We start from the raw sequence: 17,834 nt of genomic DNA on the forward strand, positions 1-17,834 counted from the left end.
CATTTAATATTATTAATATCATGTATTTAATAATAACAATGTAATAGTAATCCTTCATATAGCACCTATGTAGAAGGTACTGTTCTAAGAAGTTTGCATATTTACATTTAATTTCCATTGACGTCCTATGAGATAGGTATTGCTAATCTATTTTTAAAAATAGGGAATCTCAAGTAAACAGAATTTAAGTAATTTAACCAATATCATGGAGCTTGTATTTAAATCCAGGCCATTTCTAATATATTACCATCTATATTTAAGACCTTCTTGCGTGAATCATCAAAAGGGTTATTGTAGGAGAAGAGACCTAATTTTAAGTAACATCTGGTAAGATTTTTATATAGAAAATATATGAAGGAAAGGCCTCAAATGTCACCAGAGAGTCTTTTTCCAACAGAAGTTCTGCAGGCTATTGGAAAGAAAAAAAATACAAAAAGTTACAAAATGAAGTATAAAATTGTTCCCCCACTTCATAAAAGTATTATCACCAATAATTCATTTTGTGTCCTCCCAGAAAAATAAAAGGAAAGAGTATGTGTGTATCAACTTATGTACGTGTATGTAATATTTATTTACATATTCATACATTTTGTAATCACGTATGTTTGTGCCTTTAAAAAGTATATCTGAAAAAAAAGTATATCTGAGTATATATTATACATTAACACATTTTTTAGTAATATTTAAAGTAACAAATATAGATCCAGTAACTGGACACTGTCGAATTGTGGAAAATAATGAAGAGACAGAAGTAAAATAATGTGCTTTATGTGAAGTGACTTTTTAGTTTATTCAATGTTTGGCTTCAATTAGTATATTTCAGAACACATTGCTAAAATTTGCTACCTGACTAAAAACCAACTCTGTTTAATTTTGAAATAAAATAATCTTACTTTTCATTTAGGTGAGTATGAAGGTATTTGGGCCCTTCACATGAAAATAATAAAGTTCTCTGTGAAATCAATAGGCACTTTAGTTTTTACTGCTCTAAAACCATGCCAATCCTGAATAAAGTGCCTTTTTCCATAGAAAAGAGTTTATAGCCATTTTGTAAATTACATTCTTTTCTTTTTTATGAGAATATTTACTATTATCTTCTGACATTTTATATCAACTTCATGTAATTTTTAAAGCCAAAAGCACAAATACTATATTTTTAAAAATAAATGGATCAACATATATACACTGTAAGTTATCTATGCATTTTCAAAACACTTGTCTTCTATCGCAAACAAAAAAATGCAAGGTCATCCATGAAGAACTGGAAATAATACTCATTTTAATTTCCATAATTAAGAATTTCCTGAAATGGAGGTAATTTCCTCTTGACATTTATTCATACGTCCTGTTTCACAGTAATGTATCTCCTAAATGTCTATGAGATGCCTTGAAATTAGCACAATTTTTTCTAACTGCAGTAATATTGTGATAAATTAGACAATATCAATGGAGAGATGTGAATAGTTTCTTGATTGTACACACTTGTAGAAAGTTATATGTAACATTTTATAAGATACTATAAAGTGTCAGAAAACCAACTGAATATCAATTTCAATCCTCATTCTTAATTTCAGATGAAAGAGTAAACCAAGCTTTGCAAGATATTTTCAGGTCTGATGTTTTCATAATATTGGCCTTGAGTTCAAACACAAAGTTGAAGTTAACCAAATTATTTCACCTTGTGAAACTATAAATGCAGTGTTGACCGAAGTAAATCTTTTTGGGTTGAAAGAAAAAGAAAAATCCAAGTACAAACCATGGAGTTAAATACAGTACAAGTTAGGATTGCTACAATTATATTACCTTCTCATTTCAAAGAGATCAAGGTAAAAATAGTGCCAATATAAAAACCATTCTTAATTTCTTCACAGTGACTTATATCTAACCATATGCACTTCCTCTTCCCATTACATCCCACTGCCTCATAGAAATCTTTTTTGAAATTATCTGTATTTATTTGCAGCTAATGGAAGCAACTTTGGGAAAACTGGCTATATCTCCAAAGTGGAACATTCACACCTATGACCCACCAATTTCATTCCAGGTTATATATGCAAGAGAGACATTTGCACATGCCAACAATTTGCATATAAGCACTCTTCAAAAAAATCTAGAACCAACTTGAAAGTCATCATCAAGAGAGTGGCTGAAAAAACTGTAGAATAATCACATAATGGAATGAGATATTATGTAGCAGCCAAAAAATAAATTACAATGCATAGAAACCTTGATGATGTATTACATGAAAGAGCCCAAAAGGCTGTGTACACCATGTGTACACTTTCATAAGGTTAACAAAATCTCCCAATTAAATTTTTTTTAACGTTTTATTTATTTTTTGAGACAGAGACAGAGCATGAACGGGGGAGGGGCAGAGAGAGAGGGAGACACAGAATCGGAAGCAGGCTCCCGGCTCTGAGCCATCAGCCCAGAGCCCGACGCGGGGCTCGAACTCACAGACCGCGAGATCGTGACCTGAGCTGAAGTCGGACGCTTAACCGACTGAGCCACCCAGGCGCCCCAAATCTCCCAATTAAAGGTATCATTTTAAGAATGATAAATATAGGATACAGGATGATGGTTATCTCCAGCAGAGAAAGACAGCGGGACACAACGGAAAAAGAGGTGCTAATGGTTAGCAACCACTGTAAGTCAATACCAATGATATAGCTTTAGTTTGGGGATAAGTTCACTTGTCCATATTACATTACTAAAATGTATTAAATAAAATGATAGAGGACTATGAATGAATCAATGATAGAAGTGTATTATGAAAAAGGATAATAATTAAATTCTATGTATGTGGAATTAAACAAAAGCAACTTGGTTTACCTCTTTAAGCTCACAGTATCAAAGGCTTAGCTCTTTTAAATACACTCTATTGAAATGTAAGGTATTTTCTTATGATTTATCAATTAGGCTTCATCTTGAAGATTTCTCCTAAAGTACTGGAGGTATCTGCTTATTACCTAATTTTTTCAGAATATTAACTTGTTCAAAAATTCAAAGGAATTAAAGAAGGAATTGTTTTCCCTATAGTAATTCCAGGGATATAAAAATGACATATAAATGTATATAAAAATGACATTTTATGTGTTTTTCAAATTGGAAATGTATTATTGAAGCAAGCTTGAGACAATCTCCTCAAAATATATTCTTTATTATGGTGTTTAAATGAAAAATATTTTAAGATATTCTTTCATTTGAACCTTAACATGTCTTTTCATTTAATGAAGAAAACATAACATGATCTTTTGGGATCAAATTAGGAACACATCTGATATTCCAAAATTTGAATTGCAACTTTTCAGACAAATGATTTGACACTGATTTCACACCCTGCTTTCAACACTGTTGATAATAAAATTAACAAATCATAGCTTTAGAAAATTGTCTAAAACTCAGAGTTGAGGGGTGCCTAGGTGGCTCCGTTGGTTGTGTCTGACTCTTGATCTGGGTTCGGATCATGAACTCATGGCTCCTTAGTTCGAACCCCACATCAAGCCCTGCACTGACAGCACGGAGCCTGCCTGGGATTCTCTTTCGCTTTCTCTCTCTGCCCCTCCCTGACTTGTGTGTCCTCTCTCTCTTTCAAAACAAACAAATAAACATTTTAAATAAATAAATAATAAAATAAAATTCAGAGTTGAAACTTCAATTTAATAAGTAATTCTCTTTAGTTTGAACAAGATTTAATAAGTAGCAGATGACCTAGGGAAAAATGACAGGATAAGATTGTATGAATTTATTAATCTGCATTACTAGCTCAAAGTCTCCATTAGACAATAAGTTTTATGTATATAATTTATTGTCTAATGGGGAGATATATATCTCTCTCTATATATATACATATATATATATATATACAGATATATATATAACTTTATATAACTTATTGTCTAATGGGGAGATATATATATATGTGTATATATATATAAAAATAAAAGGAGGACTACGACCTAGTCATATATACGTGTATGTGCACTAGTTTTACTACTTTATTTTGTTTAATGATGAAAATAGGTTATACAATAAAGAAAGAAATATGGAGAAAAAAAGACTTCCAGTGAATTGTGCTCTAAAGAGCGTTAGACTTCAAAAGATCCCCCAGAAATCAAGCTTTGTTTTTCCACTAACTAGCTCTGTGATTTTGTTTCCTAGCATTTTCCAAGCATAAATTGATAAGTTTCCACAAGATGATTTCTAAAGATCCTTGCAAATCAAAATTCCATGATTTTAATACCTTTAGACTGAAACAAAAAATCAAATATTAGTGAAATCCATAAGATACATTCTTTTCTGATCCAGTAGTGTCCAATGTGAATTACTAAGTTGATCTAAGTTAAGAAGAATACAAATACATGTGTTTGCTTTTCATTCCCAAACACCACATTTGGGAAGAATTGGAAACAAAAGTTCCACAGTGTGATCTAAAACAATATGCATAAGGATTTCCCTTTTCCAAAATGTATTAGAATGGTGTAGGGTTATAATAGTTCCAACTTCCACAATGAGATGAAAACAAACTAGCTCCCCGTTCAAAAAAAAAAAAAAAAAGTCTAGTAGTTTGACAATGTAATTGTCATTATCAACTTCACGTGCAAAGAACAGGGAATACCAGTACTTTTTCCTTTGTTATGACCCTCGTGAATCCCAGCTTACAACCATCCGAAGTCAAGTCTCCAGATAGAAGTATTGGTCGGGATGCAGAATGATGTGTAGGACAGATGTTTTAATGGAAGCAGACTGCCACGGTGAGATGGCATGCTGAGTGCCCTTAGAGTCAGGTACTATTTCCATAAGTTGCTTGTCTAGGAAACACACTTTTTTTTTTTTTTTTAATTTTTATGTTGGCAATCCAACTCTTGTTCTTCCAAACCCAAGTTCTCTCCATGATTATGCTTTATCTCCAGCATGGTGATTCTTACCAAAGCACTGAAACTCTGTTAAGTTTCATTACGTATACACATCTGCTACATGCATGGTTCCAATTTGATTTGGGCTTAAAAATACATATCCTCTGGCAATTTTTAAGACATGTAAACTATTTTTTCTTTCAAACTCACAACAAAACCCCTGAACATGGACACATGTACCTACCAAAGTGAGAAAAAAAGAAATGGAAATATTCTTGTAGTATCAATGCAGATATGATATTCTTGAAAATTAACATTAGAACTGATAACTGTAAGCCGGAAAATCTATATTCAAAATAAATAATAATCCCTAGTCACTTCCTAGATAGCTCCACATCTATTGAGAAACACTTTTGTCCTTTCAGCTCAAGTGTGGAATTCATTTTCTCATTTGAACTAGTTTTATTTTTGTCTGTTGGGAATACTTTAATCATGCATTCTTATAAAATACTGCATTTTTTTCTGGAAAATCTCATGAGTAACTGGATATAAATTTTAACTTAAGGTAAGTATAATGAGTCTAACTAAGGATGAGGATTTATACATGTGAAGAAATTAATGTTAAAATGACCACTTAAAAAAATGTTAAATGTTTCGGAGCTTGTGCACATTTTAATACAAAAATCATATCCTATCTTTACCATGCTCATAGTTCTCTAATGTGTCCCCATTATGTCTTGAATAAAACCAGAAGTCTTTACTATGGTCTACAATGTCCTGAGCTATCTTGTCCCTACTACTTTTCAGACCGCCTTTGCTACCAAGCCCCTCCTTCCCTTTGTTTTAATTACCGTGGCCTTAGGTGGAATACAACAAGTCTCCTCCCTCCTTGAGGTCTTTTTACTTATTGCCTCTCTTCACCAAAAGCTCTTTATCCAGATATTCACAGAACTCACTCCATCCTTCCAGTTAGCCATTCCCTTTACAAAGGTCTGTGTCTCAAATATTCCCTTTACAAAGGTCTTTGTCTCTTATCCAGAACAATACATTTCTTACCCCATGCTTATTTTATTTGTAGCACCCACCAGTACTTGGTGTGGTTTTCTTTCTGCCTTTGTCACTAGAAAACACAATTCTTAAGGTTAGGAAATTGGCAGTTATGTTTACTGCTGTGGCCAGTGACAAGTAGTAAGTGATCAACAAAAGTCTATTAAATTGAAACCAACTCTATGAGTCATATTTTGATTTCCTGAGAGATATGCTACTGGTAAAACTTTGGGTTTCCAAAAGCACTATTATTGTTATTCTTAAAAGCAAAGGGAATGAGGAAGATGGCAGAATCATGCCCACATGAGAGCAAAAAGACAAGACCTTTCACTTTTTAGAACAAAACCTTCCCATTCTATTTGACATTATTTCAACAGTCATCCTACTCTTTCAATGTTATTTTTTCTCATTAGTGACTTCTGATAATTCACTGCCTATTCTCCCCACACTTTTTACAATTCAGATCTTCTTTACATAACAGACATGTCAAAATTCCCAATGCAAAATGCAGCCCACCATGCCAGAATGTGGATCCACATATATGTGTACATTTTACATACCTGCCTTTTAACCGCTTCAAATAGGAACTTCTCTCTGATAGACTACATTTATCGTGTATTGTGTATGTCATTTATAAATAACACTTCACTATTTTTAAACATTTCCATTTTATGCATTAATGAGTGGGCTTAGATAAAGAAAAAAAAAGGGCCAGCTCATGTTTACTGGGGGAACTGAGGTTGAAAGAGAAGGCAGTAAGTACATTTCTGTGCTGATTCATTTGCATTATAAGATATCTCCATATGCTTCCCAGAGGATTTTCAATTTACCAGCCTTCACCAGAAAGCACACTGATTAAGGAAATAACCATCGGCAGCCATTAATTCTAACTTTTGAAGAAAATCAGTTACAGATCAAAGAGTGGAAGAGTCTCATAGCCCTCCCAAGTCCAAAAAGAAAAATAAAAAAGGCAGATTGTAGTACAAAGACAAAATGTTCAAATAATAAATTCCAGTTTTCCCTAACATTGAACAAAGCGAAAGATTACGTTAGTATATGATGGCTGATGTCAAGATGGCACTGTTCCAAAATGAAGGAGCTCTCCATGGTGTGCAGGTATCACCTCACGCCACGATTTTGCAAAGCCTTAATGTAGATTTTTCTACATTTAGACACTGCACTAATAGGTAATAAGTCCCCAAAAGGTATGGACCCATACTAAAAGCCTTTCAATCTGGTTAGGAAGGCAAGAAGTAGAACTGTAACATATATAAAATAACATTACTAATGTCAAATGTAATTCCAACTATAGATGGTATAGGCATGGGAGGTTGAGAAGGCTTCATGGAGAAAATCACTGTAAAGACTGGTTCTCAAAGGAGAAAACTAAAGGGTAAAAATTCCGATGGAATCTACTGAAGCAAGAAGCAGTGTCAATGTGCACAGAAATGTGGAGATGCTATTGCAGTACTGGGTTTCTTTTCAATACCACACTATATCCCACATTGCCAAAACTAGCTGCTGAAGCCAGTGGTAGAATAATGGTGATACACACACACACACACACACACACACACACACACACGTAATCAGAAAACAGTATAAGACATATGGAGAATTGGGGGGGGGGGAGTAAAATCATTATTATAGCTCTGAAGGATAAATAATACTTCCTTCTCAGTGAATATTCTTTTTACCATTCCTGCTCTTTCAATGAAATAGAAGTTAAAGTGTATAGTTTTAACAACTCGCAGGCCAACTCTTTTTAGGTAATTCAAGCAAAATAATTGATTTATTTTCTTCTTTATTAGGCCAGGTAAAATACTTACCACCATATAGTTTGCTTCCAAATGGCCTAAGAGTTCACTGAACAGGAACACATGGTTTTGTTATGTCAACTGGGCACCATCATGCTAAAACCCAGTACTATGTAAATAAATGCAGGACTAACAGTGATGCTGAGAAATGTACTGTGAGTCACAGAGAGCAGAACTAGCAGAGAAATAAAGAGAAAGTTTATTCCTTTTCTTACTCTGTAGTATCAGCAGTAATCTCCAGATAGCTATTATTACATATTCCTAGATAATGTTTTATGGTCTTGAGAGAAAAAAAAAAAGAGTGAAAAATGAAATAACAAAAATGCTGCTGCTAATTGTGTAACTATCAGTAAGCCCCCAAAAGTCTTACATGTAGAAAATGATGGACTGTAAATGAGTAACAGCTAAGTTTCTTTCCACCAGAAGTTTAGAAATTAGGTAATAAGACATTTGAAGTTCATTAACTCATTTTCAAAGATGAGTATTGGGACATGACATCAGAATTAAATGAAGTAACTCTACAAATAAAATAAGACGAAGCTAATCTGTAGTCTAAAGGGAAATCCTGAAAGGATAAAAAGTATCCGTATCATAACAGACCCACTGAAAATTAGAACACAATCCCACTCTAGTTATGCTGTGCTGATAGAACACATATTATCTCTTCCTGACACACCTCTGTTTGGCAACCAAGTAAATACTTGTAAAAAAGAAAAGGAAAAATGCTAGGTAAATACACACGTTTAAAAGATACATCTGTATGTCATGTCAAATACTGTCTATATTTAAATGATGACTAAAACAAAATAAAGACAGTTAAAGTTTGGTTACCTTAATGCTAAAAGAAGAATACATATTACATGTCTACATTTCTTTAAAAGTTCATTTTCAACTCCCAACAATTAACACACTCTATAAAGAATTTAATAAAAATATATATCATGGTATGCTAAAATAAAAATGGATGTTACTCATAGTATGGCTCTTTCATCTGAAAGAGAAATATTTGGTAGTTCCCACCTTGTAAAGATGTATTTGATTAACATGCTAGCAATATTTTGGGCAGAAGCTGGTGCAGGGGAAAATAATTCTACCCATTTTTAGTAATAACTGCGTAAATGAAAAGTTTCTATTTATTTAAATGATTCTGCAAGATATACTCCCAACATTCCCCAAAGCTATGTAGTCAGGATAGTGATGGCTAGGAGGAAAATATTTAAAAGCTCCTTCTTTTTAATCATGTATACTTAACAACATATATGTGTTATGTAAGGTATATGTTCTATATTATATGATATATATAATGTAATACTCTTAATATATTTATATATTGTATTTGACATATACATATAACACATTTGTATGCACATAAAGTATAACATATGTGGCATATTTCTATATATAATCCCTCTCCAATCATGCCACTCCAAAAAGAGGATACACAGATACTGACACAGTGTTAGGAAAACTGCAGTGAAAAAAACTATTTTGCTTCTTTGTTTCACAAAACAGCAATTTAGTAAACCTATTAAAATTGAAATATTATAGTGCTAGTTTTTTTAGAGTTATAAATGGACAACTACACTAAGTTTTCTGGGAGCACAGATGTAATTCTACCATATTTGTCTCTGATGACAGCACCCTTCTTGTTTTCCTAGATTGGTTCAGAAATCAGAATATAATTTCTGTAGTTAAAATCATAAAGCTGCATGTTAAACAAAAACTTTACAGAAATGCCATGTAGTAGCTTTCTTTCCCAAGTGAAAACTTTGATAAAAGCAACTTTGTTTTAAAATTAAAGAAGTGGTGGACCACAGAAATTAAGAAATAAGAAATTTCTCAAGTTCTTAAGTTTTATGTCATGAGTAATACAATGTTTTTTTTTTATTATTAAATGTATTTATTATTTGAGAGAGAGCGAGCGAGAGAACGCGTGCACACGCAGGGGGAGGGCAGGAGGAGAGAGGGAGAAAGAGAATCCCAAGCAGCCTCCCCCAACGCGGGGCTGGATCTCGCTGAGATCATACCCTGAGCTAAAATCAAGTCACACGCTTAACTGACTGAGCCACCCAGGTGCCCCACAATCTGTTTAAAAACAAGGGTCTAAGTGGTTAGTGATCGTGACCAAAAATGCAGGTGTTGCTACCATACAAGCTCCTCAGATTATTTAATGTGCCACCTGGTACCACTTCTAACTCACAAGTCACAAACCTGAGGTACGATAAATGGTAAACTGATGCTGGACCTTGTTAAATATTGTTTTTACAAAATCTTTTTTGATCACTGATAAACATTTGAAAATTTCCTAAACTTGGTACCATTTGAGTACTACCACCTGGAAGAAACACCACTACTGCATGCTATCTGCCAAGGGTCATTAGGACAAAAGAGGAGTTCCAGGTTCTTTTTCTCCCAAGGCTGTTTAAGGCAGCAATTAGAGTTTACGTTATGGAAAGGAGGGAGGTGGGGGGAGTAAAAGGGCACTGAGGGCCAGTGAAGGCCTATGAATATGCTCCGAAGGAAAAGATGAAGTGAAAAAACAGATACACTTGACCACTCAATCTAAACACTTTTCTAAAAATTCTTTCTGATACTCTTTCTTTCACTGATTTTTTTAAATTGTGCTTTTAAGGTTTCTTACTTTAATAGGAAATGGGTAGGCTTAAAATTACACTTCAAAGCATTAATTTTAGCAGCAAATAATTGGTTATATAAAAGCATGGTTAAGTTATGGTATAGTGATATATTTGAGATTTCAGGGAGCGTAAGAATGAATGATTCGATGAACACCCAACAGTTGTAAGACAGACCCACTCATTTCTTCAGCCCAAAACCGAACTGAAATTGTTTCAAAGGACCCGAGAAGTAGATAATTCTGTCAGTCCTAAATTACAAAGGTCTTGCCTTTACTTCTCATGTAGATAATGTTTATATGAGCTAGGTTTTTGATAACCACTGTTTAGGATTCTGTTTTCACTTCTATTATCATTAATTGATGAATATTAGCTCCATCAAAAGTAACAGCCAAGTAAAAAGAGTTCAGAAAATGTACGGGGAAATTCTTGGTCATCTTTCAGACACAGCTTGATCTTAACTCAGACTATTGCATATTTTCCAGAAAGTTTATACCTAACACTTCAGCCTGTAAGTATAAAACTAGAGTGAAAAAATAAATTCAGACAATGGCTTTTGCTGAATATTTTCTGTTCTTAAATAAAGCTGTTGAATCACAGTGCAACCAAAGACACCAAACAGGCAGGATTTAAAACAAAATCTATTTCTCCAGGAAAATAAAATACATTATAAATATGTTTTGATGCGGAAACTGAAGACATCTTTCTAAGAAACTTTCTGTATCATAAAGCATATACTTTCTTAAATGTTCATATACATTTTTCAATACATGGATTGTATTTTGATTGCATCCACATTTCTACATCTTAAAAGTATGACTGCTATATTTCATCAGGATCATTAATTAACTTAATTTCTTGAAAATTAAAATTTTCAACTTCAGTGAAACTTACGTCTTAAAAGTAACTTCCATTTTGTTTCCAAGTTTTGAGAAAGTATATATAATTAATTCTTCTAATCTATTTACATACAGAACATATGAACTAATAAATCCATGTCATAGATTTGACTCAGGCATTATGATTCAGTTTCTTACATGATTTCAAAAATATGCTTATAAGTATTTTGTTTATATAATAAAGAAAATGTCATTAATGGCTAAAACTTCCTCTTTTTTTCCCTGAATTTAATAAAAATAAACTTAAAAAAAAAGTCATTTCAGGAAACAAATTTTAAAATAATAGTAACTTCTCATGTCTAGAACTTATAGCCAGATGAAATTAGCATCTCATCAATATTCATTATAATAATACCGATATTCAACCATATAGACAGTATATGGTATTAAAATGATTCACTGATTCTTCATGAAAAACATTACCATAGACACCAAGTTTTATATGTAAATGCATATATATGTGTATATATATGTGTGTGTGTATATATATATATATATATATATATATATGTAACCTTTTAATGTTTCTTTTATTTCCTCTTAAAACAGAATTCTCTTTTTATTCATACACATTTCTGATTTGACGTCCTGATAGTGATTTGCACTATCCAATTGTCCTTAACAAAGATTTCAAATGATAAAAAGACAATAAGCCCCCAAACCACACACATATATATAATTCTCTTTGATAAGAAATAAGCACCTTCACTGCTAAGGTATTCTGTTATCACCTTCAAAATTTGTCACAAAACTACCAACACGATAAAAAGCACATAGAAGCAGTAGGATATGGATTTTCACTGATTCATTTTTCTAGTGCACCAGTAGGTCTTAAAAAATATGTGAGACAAAATCAAAATCATACTATGGTATTTTAGCTTAGTATAAATTCTTAATTAACTTCACCAGAAATTCTTCACATATACGATATTCCATTAGCTGGCCATATGACAACATGAGACTTTCTGCTGAACACAATATGGCTAATAAAATTAAGTTGACTTTAACCACATGGTCATTTAAAGAAGACAATTAGATTAGCCAGACACAAAACTTAAAAAAGCAGCCTTGGGAATAACTTTTTTCCTACAGCCATTACCAAAGCCTTATTGAACTGATTAACTATGCAAGAAAAGCAGCAAAGAAAAGCTGAAGAAAGGGCACTAACATCACTCACTACTTGGCTTACCTAAGAACTCATAAAAGTAAAAGACTCTAACCATTTTATTTTATTAGATCCTATAATATGTAAATTCTGCTACTTTTCTGCAGCTTGATTAACATTAATCATTTCATACTTTTCCTTTTTTGTACCATCTAAAGAAACCTTAATTCTAGCTTCATATTTATTTAAAAAAAAACACATTAATTTGGAATATGCCCATTGGGTTGCAAAACACCATTATCCCCAAATAAAAGAACACACAGAAGAATTCTAGGAGGAAATTACAATGCACAAAATTCTATAATACGATCAGCCCCTGATGACCATCAATCTCACCAGATAGTGTTCTACCTTCTAAGTATATTTAATGGTCATAGGCCCATTGCCTGATGGGATCTGTAGTTTCTAAAAACTGTGTGAGTGATAGTTACTGACTTTTTTCTAAAACTATGAACTTATAGTGTAAGATATGTTGCAAATATCATTCTACTTCATTTTGTAGGGTTGATCAGTTTCAGCCCTGATATTCTAAAACCGCATAACCTATCATCCAAAATGAAAATGCATGTATATGAATATGTATCTACATATTACAAAATCCTTGGGTAATGATACGTATAATCTGTGTTTTATAATGTTGTAAAATAAGAATTATGGTTCTTAGGAGGAAAATGCATGCCACAAGTATCTATTTATATGAAAATAATACTTCAAATATACATGAAAACTTTTCATTTGAATACACTGGAACTCTCTCTAGGCACTTCAATACATATTATGCATATTCATACCTTTACTGGGCACCAATTTTGTGTTTTTCACTGTCATATCTTTATGTATTGATATATATATATATAATATTATCCTTCCCTATATTCAGGAATTCTAAAATTTCTTTGTGTGTTTGTCACCTTCAGGCATCCATACTCAACACCGGCCAGCAAATCCCTAAATGACTTCAATCTCTGTATCATACCCATTTCGTGGATAAGGAGTTACTCAGAGCCACTTGGATAATGCTTTCCTAAACCCACTTAGAAAAGAGAAAAAAGCATTTCCTCTGAACTGTAGAACCTTATTGGGTCCACGGTCACCTCACAGATATCCAACCTCCACCCCATTTCCCTTGACGGCACCTACCCTAGTGTTGTCATGGTGACGATGGTATACCAGAAGGCAGCAGGGATGCTGGTGAACTTGCTGGCCGAAGACCCCTTCTCTGCGTAGAACATGACTGTAGCAAAAATGATGATAGCCATGGTGAGCGAGAAGAGCAAGAAGCCCAATTCTGAGGCACAGCTCTTCAGCGTGTACCCCAGGATGCGCAGGCCTTGAGAGTGGCGGGAAAACTTAAAGATCCGGAAGACCCGGAAGACCCGGAGCGTGACAAAGGCTCCGCTGACATCCTCATTGTCTGTCATCACCAGCCCAATGTAGTAAGGCAGGATGGCCACCACGTCGATGATGCTCATGACACTACGCACAAAACGGTAACGACTGGGTGCCGCGGCCAGGCGAAGCAAGTACTCAACTGTGAAGATCATGACGCAGGCTGTATCCAAGCAAAAGAAGGCCACCGCATACCGCTCCCCACAAGGCAGTTCTTTAATGTGCCCGGGACTAGAGCCGCAGGGCACTGTCTCTACCACGTTAGCGATGACTGAGACGGCAATGAAGAAGCCTGTCACGTAGTAGAACACCAGGGCCATCGTGCTGGTGTGGGGGTTCTCAAACGCCCGCCACACCCTCTGCCGGGCGGTCATGGTGGGCAGCGCGCTCTCTCCCGTGTTGTCGGTATCGGCGTCGTCCTGCAGACGCTCCGCGTTCTCCCGCCTGCGATCCTTGTACTCCTCGTAACAGCAGTCCCCGATAATCTCCGGGATGAGGCCAAAGAAGGCCAGTTCCTCATCATACGCAGAGATGCACTCGTGGCGAGGGTAGTGCAGCTTCCCGGTGCGGTAGAAATTCAAGATATGGCGGAAGATGTCTGGGTCACGGTCAAAAAAGTACTGCTGAGTTTCCGGGTGGTAGAAAAAGTCCCTCTCCGAACTGCCCAGCAGAGTGTCCGGGTAGCGTTCCAGGGTGTCCTGCCACGTCTGGAAACGAGTGCCACTCACATTGAGCACAATCAGGGCATCTTGGGTCCTTTTTCTCTCCTGCCTTGGGGGAGCCGGCATGGGCCCCGAGGCCACGGGCATCCAGCCAATGGCTGCTGCCCTAGCAAAGGGCAGCCACGCGGCCACACCCGCCGCCATGGTTCCTCGAAGCGGAGGCACGAAGGGCGATCAGGCTTCTACAGCGGGTTACAGTCGCCACACTCACTCGCTTCCGGCCGTCGAACCCAATACTGAGAGCTGCGGTCTGGAGGTATCACTCCTACTCCAAGGCGGGGCTCCTGGTGAAGTCACAGTTCTCGGAAAGGTAAGTTTCCCTCCAACGCAGGGATTTGTAAAAAGAAAAAAATATGTGTATATATACAACGTCTTTAAAATCACAGCCAGCAGAACCTCAACAGATCTCTTCCAGCAGCTGGGCCAGGCCACTCCTGGCACGAATAAGTACACAGGTGACTTTAGGCGCAGCAATTTCTTCAGACAGGTGTCTGATTTCTCCCCTGACACAGTCCGGATAATGTAGGGCCAGTACGCGTCGTGTAGGACAGAGAAAACGAGGGACAGTCATTCAGTGGTGTTCTTCTGATGAATTCGAGAACCCTACCACCTTCCCTTGCAGCTCTTCCAAATCTCCCCTTTCCAAGTGGCCCTTCCCGCCAAAGGAGTCTCAGAAAGGCGACCTGTTGTTGTAGCTTCCGAGATGCGGTCACAGCCGCTGCCCCATATCTCTTTGGGAGTCCGGTGGCCGCCTCCACTCCTCGGGCCGTATTTGCAGAGATGGAGGTGCTGTGGCGGTGGGCACGGTGGGGGGCGTGAAGACAGATCCGCCTCCCCCTCGTCTGCAAGCACCCCTTGTATCTGCCAAAAGCGTTCGCCCAATGGCCCCTTCACTCTCTTTTCAAGTTCAGCCCAGGTGCAGTGTGACAGTCACAGAAGCCGGGAGCTGGCAGCAGCCGCCGCCGCCGCGGCGGCAGCAGCAGCAGCAGCAGCAGCACCTGCCTCCGCGCAGAACGCGCCTCGCTCCCGGTACATACCTGGCAAAGTGCGCGCCGGGGCTGAGTTGCATAGAGACTTTCTCCTCGCCGTGCACCCGGAAAGGGAAAAGCCGAGAAAGCAGCTCCCGAGCAGCCGAATCCGATGCGCCCAGAGGGCATAAATAAAGCTCAAGCGAGCTCTTCTTCCCCTTCCCCCATTCCTCTGTGCTTCCCTCCTCCTTTTCACCTTCCAAAAGCCAGGCGCAGGCGAGCCGAGCAGCAGCAACAAGTTCAAAAGGTGCGGGGGAGGCGAGAACGGAGGGGACTCGCTCCTGCCAACTTACTGCGCCGCCGCGGTCGCCGGGGCCCGAGCGGGGCGGTGCGGGGCTGCGAGGCTGCGGGGCTGCGGGGCGGCCGGGCGGGCGGCGGCGGCGGCGCAGCGGGGCCGGAGCCGGAGCCGGGGCCGGGGCCGGGGCCGGGGCCGGCGAGGGCAATCGCCGGAGCGCAGAGGCAGGAGGCGCTCGGCAGCGCGGGGGCGCGGGAGGGCGGCTGGCTGCTTCCCCGCCAGTGGGTGGTCCTGCATCTCCCCCGGCTCCCCGCGCCGCTCTGCTCGTGCGATCAATAAATAAGGAGAAAATAAATAAATAACCGCGCGCACGCCCCGCCACGCAGGTTATGAAAGGCGTCTCCTGCCTTTCCCTCGGCTTGACCTTTCTCCGCCCCCGCCCCCTCCGGCTCCTCTCGCTCCACCCCAGCCACCCACCAGCCCCGGCGCAAAATGTCACCGAGGGAGAGCATCCAGGTGGATCTGCCGGGGAGGAGAGCAGCCTGGATGAACAAAGGGAAGCTTCACGCGCTCGGCTGCGGTGGTTTGGTTGAGGAGAGGAGGAAGGGGACCGGTGCCTTGCTTCTGCCTCCCTGGGACTCGGTTCACGGCGAGCGTGGGAAAAAAAGGAAAAAAAAAAGAGAGAGAGAGAGAGAGAGAGAAGGTGGGAAGGAGGGTGAGCGGAGCGGAACGCGCAGGAATTGGTTGTCTTCTGGGGGCTACTGGGTAGCAAGACCTGCAGAGCCCCGCGGCGGAATTTTTTAAGTGTTTTTCCCTCTTTCTTTCTCTTTTTATTTGTTAAAACCAGATGTGAACGTTGCAGGAGCTAATATGTCATCTGTCCAACTTGCTGAAAAGTCAGACAGTCTCCTCGCTCTAGGTCTTGCCACAACTCCTTTTCCCGTCCTTTGAGAATGACAGGAAGGATTTAGAATCCTTTTCTAAATGTCAGCGTCAAGGGGCGTGAGGCTCTGTGAGTGTGCGTCCCCTTCCTTCTCTCTGCGCATCTCTGCGCATCTCAAAAATGGTTAAAGCAGTTAAAGGTGTCCGTGTGATGGCTAAATGATGGGGTGAGAGACTAGGAAATTGTCGCGGCCAACCGTTTTGTTTTTCGTGTACCCCGCCCCCCCCCCCCCCGCGTCATTAGGAATATTTCTTAAAACCAAACCTATACCACTTAAAACCACTAGATGGCGAGAATGGAGAGAAGTTAAATCTACACCTAAGGTTCAGATGCTTTGTAAAGGTGAAGGATCAAAATGAAGTGACCCAGCAGAAGAGCAGTTCACAAAAACATCCTCAATCCCCCACTCTCCATCCACCTTTTTTAGTATTTATATGAGACATACTACTGAGGTTTGAGTCTGCATTTCCATGGCTATGGGAAGATGTGGAGAGTCCCCTGTTGAAATACCTTTGAAAATTAAACTTAGATTACTGAATAACAGTGATTAAATAAAGGCCCTTAGAAATAGTGAGGTTTTATCTATACTGATTAGGGTAGAAGTCTGATTTTTACCTAAAAGTTACATTTTCAAGGCTTGCTTTGTTCCTAGTTTGTAAAGTAAGAGGACTGTGATGTATAGTCTTGAATTGACTTTAAAGACTTAGAGTTCTTAGGGATGATGTGTTAACCTTAAAAATCTGAAATGGAATACCTCAAAGAAAAGATATTAACAAGAAATAGAGGATACAGAAACTTACCAGAGAAGGAGAAAAACAAACCTTCTAATGTGCAGGGGTTTTTGTTTGTTTGTTTGTTTGTTTGTTTTTTGTAGAGATGGAAAGGTATTTTTGTTTACTTATTTACTGGTATAGAGGTTTAGGGAATCCCATATTAGTAGTTAATGAAATCAGAGCCAACGCACCATGAAAGTTTGGAAACACAGAACTGAAAACACCTGCTGTTTATCTGTTTGTATTAGTTGCAGTGAAAGATGCTTGTTAACAAATCTGTATAGCCTGCATACCCGAAAAAAATGTTAACTGGAAAATAAAAAGGAG

The 17,834-nt window shown here is 37.9% G+C and overlaps 1 protein-coding gene across 1 annotated transcript in view; it reads right to left on the reverse strand.

The window, feature by feature from the left end:
- Nucleotides 1-15,863, reverse strand: part of KCND2 (potassium voltage-gated channel subfamily D member 2) — a 488,185-nt gene extending 472,322 nt beyond the window's left edge. Inside the window, exon 1 of the mRNA XM_058724485.1 lies at nucleotides 13,558-15,863. Within this exon, the coding sequence (XP_058580468.1) occupies nucleotides 13,558-14,672 (1,115 nt within the window). The 5' untranslated portion in view covers nucleotides 14,673-15,863. The remainder of the gene's footprint in view (nucleotides 1-13,557) is intronic.
- Between the last annotated feature and the right edge of the window lie 1,971 nt (nucleotides 15,864-17,834).

This window comes from Neofelis nebulosa, chromosome 4 (genome assembly GCF_028018385.1).
Source record: "Neofelis nebulosa isolate mNeoNeb1 chromosome 4, mNeoNeb1.pri, whole genome shotgun sequence".
NCBI lineage: Eukaryota > Metazoa > Chordata > Mammalia > Carnivora > Felidae > Neofelis > Neofelis nebulosa.